General features: G+C 38.5%; 1 protein-coding gene across 1 annotated transcript; it reads left to right on the forward strand.

Annotated features, from left to right (window-relative positions):
- The first annotated feature begins 3,820 nt into the window (after positions 1-3,820).
- Positions 3,821-4,450, forward strand: LOC142175862 (uncharacterized). The gene has a single exon (XM_075242864.1). It carries the CDS (start codon positions 3,821-3,823, stop codon positions 4,448-4,450), a length of 630 nt encoding a protein of 209 aa, XP_075098965.1.
- The last annotated feature ends 347 nt before the right edge of the window (positions 4,451-4,797 follow it).

A 4,797-nucleotide genomic window follows, 5' to 3' on the forward strand; every position in this document is an offset into this window, starting at 1 on the left:
GTTGATTTGATATGTTTCGGCGCGAGTTTTAGAAGCTGGAAGATTTGGAAATTCATGAGTTCGATTGAAGGTGCGATTTGTAGTTTTGGTATTATTTGATGTAATTTGAGGCCTAGACTAAGTTCGTATCGTATTTTAGGATGTGTTGGTATACTTGGTTGAGGTCCCGGGGGCCTCGGGTGTGTTTCGGATGGACTACGGGCCATTTCTTCATGCTTTTGAGTTGATGGTTTCTAGTGTTATTGTTGCTCTTCGCGATCGCGAAGATGAAGCTGCGATCACGAAGTGATTCTGGGAAACTCAGCATTTTTGCTCATCGCAGACGCGACAGTGGGCATGCATTCGCGAAGGTTCAGCTGGTTGATGTCCGCATTCGCGTAGGGTGTTTCGCATTCGCATAAGGGGATTGGAGACTGGTGGAATGTTACTCGTCGCGAGATTTGGTATGCGTTCGCGATGGTAGGTCAATCTGTACATCGCATTCGCGAGGTGTTTTCCGCGAATGCGTAGCTCATTTCCTTGAGCAGTGATTTTTTGTGTTCCGCGATGGCAAGGTGTGTTCCGCGATCACATAAGAGGAATGCCTGGACAGAGTTATAAGAACTCTATTTCGAGGGTTATGCCATTTTTATCATATTTTAAGTTATAGGTCTCGGATTTGAGAGATGTTTGAGGGATTCTTCACGTCTTGGCTTGGGGTAAGTGTTCTTTAGCGGATTTGATTTTATTTCATGATTCCATCTTTATTTTTATCATTAAATTAGTGATTTGAGTTGGAGAAAATGAGAATTGTTTAGAAAATCTTTCAAAATATAAAAAAGCCGATTTGAAGGGCGAATTGATATCGAATTTTGATAATTCTTGTATGGTTGGACTCCTTATCAAATGTGTATTCATATTTTATAATTTTGTCGGGTTTTGAGATGCGGGCTCGGGGGTTGACTTTTGCGTTGACTTTTTTTAATTCTTGTTAAAGATTGAAGCTTTATTATCCGAAATTATTTTCTATGAGTTTTATTTATGATTTGAAGTTATTTTGGCTAGATTTGAGCCTTCCAGAGGTTGTTTCAGTCAAGAAGGTCGTTTTAGAATTTAGGTCTAGCTTTTTTGAGGTAAGTATCTTGCCTAACTTTGTGTGGGGGAACTACTCCTTAGGATTTAAGTCATTTGTGCTAATTGTGTCATGCGCGAGGTGACGAGTACGTGCTCGGGCTTATTTGTAAAAATTTGACCGTTTAGGGCTTTTAGGTTCTGATGTCCATTAAATATGATGATGTTTTGTCATGTTAAATTCCCATTTACTAAATTCACCCTTACGTGTATTAATTGGAATTAATTGATTCATGTTCTAACCTTATTACCGATTAAACTCTTACGTGTCTTAACTGAAGTTGTTGCCCCTTTTTATCGTCATGCTATCCTTTCCATAATTGCTTAACCTTAATTGAAATCATTATTATCTCTTCTGTAATTGCTTAGCCTTAATTGAAGATTGTTATCCCTTTCATTATTGACGTATTCTTATTTGGGATCATTGATTCATGTTATCTCTCTTGTTGTCGAATTGTACTTTCGTGGAATCATTATTACATATTGATACGCATTCGGTGGTATAAGGTGTGGGTGTTAAAAACGAATGCGGTAAGATAAGGTGGGCTTGAAACCCGTGGCTAGTAGGGGAACTACTAGAAGCCAACGGTGTGATAAGGTGGGCTAAAATGCGGGATGTTATTTCGAAAAAATAATTTTCAAAACTAAATATAAAGGCTCCCGCGGTGATATAAGGAAAGTTGTGATTCATTTTTATGATTTGAGACTACGAGGCGGTACCATGGGAGGGCTCTTATTGTCATTTCCCATTTTCTGTGCACTTGTCTTTGATTGCTGTATTCCTTAGCATACTACTAATTGTTTTCCTCCATGATGCACTTTTTGCTCAGTTCTATGTATCTAACCTTGTTGTGCTGGTCGTTGCTTCAAACTTCATTGCTGCTTTAATTATACTGTATATTTCGTGGTGATCATTTCTTATGTGTCATTCATTGTCTCTACTCCTATTTGTTGACTGGAATTATGGTGGAATACTTGCACAAGCATTCACGTAGTTAAATTACCCATATCGGTTTCAAAAGGTGAATCCTGACGTCATTAACCATTATACGTACTCTTGTCTACTTGCCTTCTGTGTGAGGAATATTTTATTGGCATGTGAGTCGTCCGTGCGGATATGAGTCGTAATGTGGGCACACGATGCCAAGTGATTAGGGTTCAAGAATTGGAACCCGTGAGCTGTGATTATGAGGTTCGGTACCTCGTGGAAATGCTTGAACAAATCTGATGTGACAACGGTTATTCTTATTGAGTTGTTGCTGGTTTTTCCTTTATTTTGATTTCACCGTACTTAGACTGCGTCCAACTTACTCTACGACATTATTACCTGACTGCTTCCTGTTAAATATTGTTGTTATTGGTGTCTCGTTGCAAGTATTGCTTGGTATTTCTTCTCCTGCTTAGTTGTATATTAATATTATTTTTCTTTGTTCGTTCACTTTCACACTTGTTCAGGTTGTTTAGTCTGGTAGTTGTCTTGACTATTCCTCGTCGCTACTCCACCGAGGTTAGTCTTGATACTTACTGGGTACCGTTGTGGTGTATTCATATTACGCTTCTGCATATTTTTTGTACAGATCCAGGTGCCATGGTTGTTGTTGACTATTAGCTGGCTGGTCGAGCTGTGGAGACTCAAGGTAAACCTGCCGTCGTGTTCGCAGGCCTCGGAGTCACCTTCAAATATTTTCATTGTACTGTTTAATTCTGTCTCGAATAGTTACATTTAGGAATTTTTCTAGCAAACTCAGTAGAGCTTATGACATGTATTACCGATTTTAGGAGTTGTAATTGTGTATAAAATTTTTATCTCGTATTTATCATTTGATGGTTGAATTCTTCTATTTATTTAGCAAGTGTTAGGCTTACCTAGTGTTAGAGAATATGTGCCGTCATGATATCCCGCGGAGAAAAATTAGGATCGTGACATTATACCGAGTAAGGGCGGACCTGGACTAAAATACCTTCTTTGAGCCGAAACAGGATTAACTGGGCAAAATATTACACTAGTGCGCCACCCAACGCGATGCACTGCGCGCCGCGTTAATGTCACATTTCAGAGTCTTAACAAAAAGATTGATGGATGCCTAACTCTTGCATTTTGATGACATAACGTGAGACACACTTTGGAAAATTAGTAGAATTGCACTTTAGCTTTTGTTTGAACTTGCATAACCACCAGGTGCTTCAAGTTGGGGCACGTGTCCTCCTTAATTAATTCCTTGACATTTTTTTCTTCTTTTATCTTTCCTATGTATACTTAGTCCTTGCACCTCAAACTCGATTCCGATTTAACTCACGAACTTCTACTCAAACTTCGAAGATCTCTTTTATTCAATTTAGCGCCAAAAAACTCGTCTTAGCCTTAAGTCTCAACCTACACAATGGAAAATGCATAATGAGTATAAATTATCTATATTTTAGCTCAAACACAATTAAAGTGTAGCAAATAATATGTGTAAGTAGTCAAAAAATCGTATTTTTAGCCTACCATCAGCTGTTGATGGTATCTCTAAGGGAGGGACAACCCAAATTGCTATACCCCAAAAGGTGCAGGTTCGAGCAAGAGAAGCCTATTAATCGGAGGAGGAGAAATTGACCGTCTATTGATCCTGAGGGGTTGAAAATTGATGCGAATAAAGCACAACACATGCTTCCTCTTGCACAACCAGGAGAGAAGAGAAAATCGGCAACACTGTTTAATAGGAACAAAATGGCAGCAAGGGGGATGAACCTTACATGTATTGCCCCATCCATACAAGATGGAGAGAAAATTATTGAGCTTAATAAAGAGAAAATTGAGAAAGGCAATGTAAAATGGTGGCAAGCCCTAATCCTATATGTTGTAGGAGAAGAACCGACTATTGGAGCCCTAGAAAGGTTTATTGCTGCCACATGGAACTTTGCCTTAAAACCAAAGATATTTTACCATAATGATGGATATTTTGTAGTTCACTTCAATAGTTTGGAAGACAAAGATGTTGTTTTATGTTCTGGGACATATACGATAAATAACAAACCAATTATCATCAAAGCTTGGACGCATACGTTTAGTTTTCATAGTGAAGTTTTGCAAACAATCCCTCCATGGGTGCATCTGCCGAACTTACCTCTGAGTTGTTGGAAAAGGGAGACCCTAAGCAGAATTGAAAGTGGGCTCGAAGTTTCTATTTATGTTGATGAATGCACCACTAAAGAGGAAAGGATTTCATATGCTCGATTATTAATGGAAATGAATATTACTAGACCCTTACCAAAGACTATCAAGGTTAAGGACTCGACTGGAGATATTTCTGACCAAGAGATAGTCTATGATTGGGTACCTGAGTGTTGTCATACTTGATTACAGGCTAGAAATTCATGCAATCTGACTCAGAATAAGAAACCACTTGTATGGCAACAGAAAGGTGGAGCTACCAAACCAAAATAAGAATGGGCGAGACACACATGAAATAATCAAGGGAATGAGGGGCAGAGTGTTCCATAAATACAAGGGGAAAAGGTAAAAGAGAAACAAATTAAAGGAAATAAAAATGATATAGAAGGAACAAGCAAATAATCCAATACTGAAGCTGATCAAATACAAGGAAGCCAATGGAAAATAGTTCAAAACAAACCAAATACCAAGGGAAGTTATAATACAGGGAAACACAATAACTTTGGTGTAGGGAAAACTCTTTCAGCTGTAAT

This window comes from Nicotiana tabacum, chromosome 22 (genome assembly GCF_000715075.1).
Source record: "Nicotiana tabacum cultivar K326 chromosome 22, ASM71507v2, whole genome shotgun sequence".
Lineage (NCBI taxonomy): Eukaryota > Viridiplantae > Streptophyta > Magnoliopsida > Solanales > Solanaceae > Nicotiana > Nicotiana tabacum.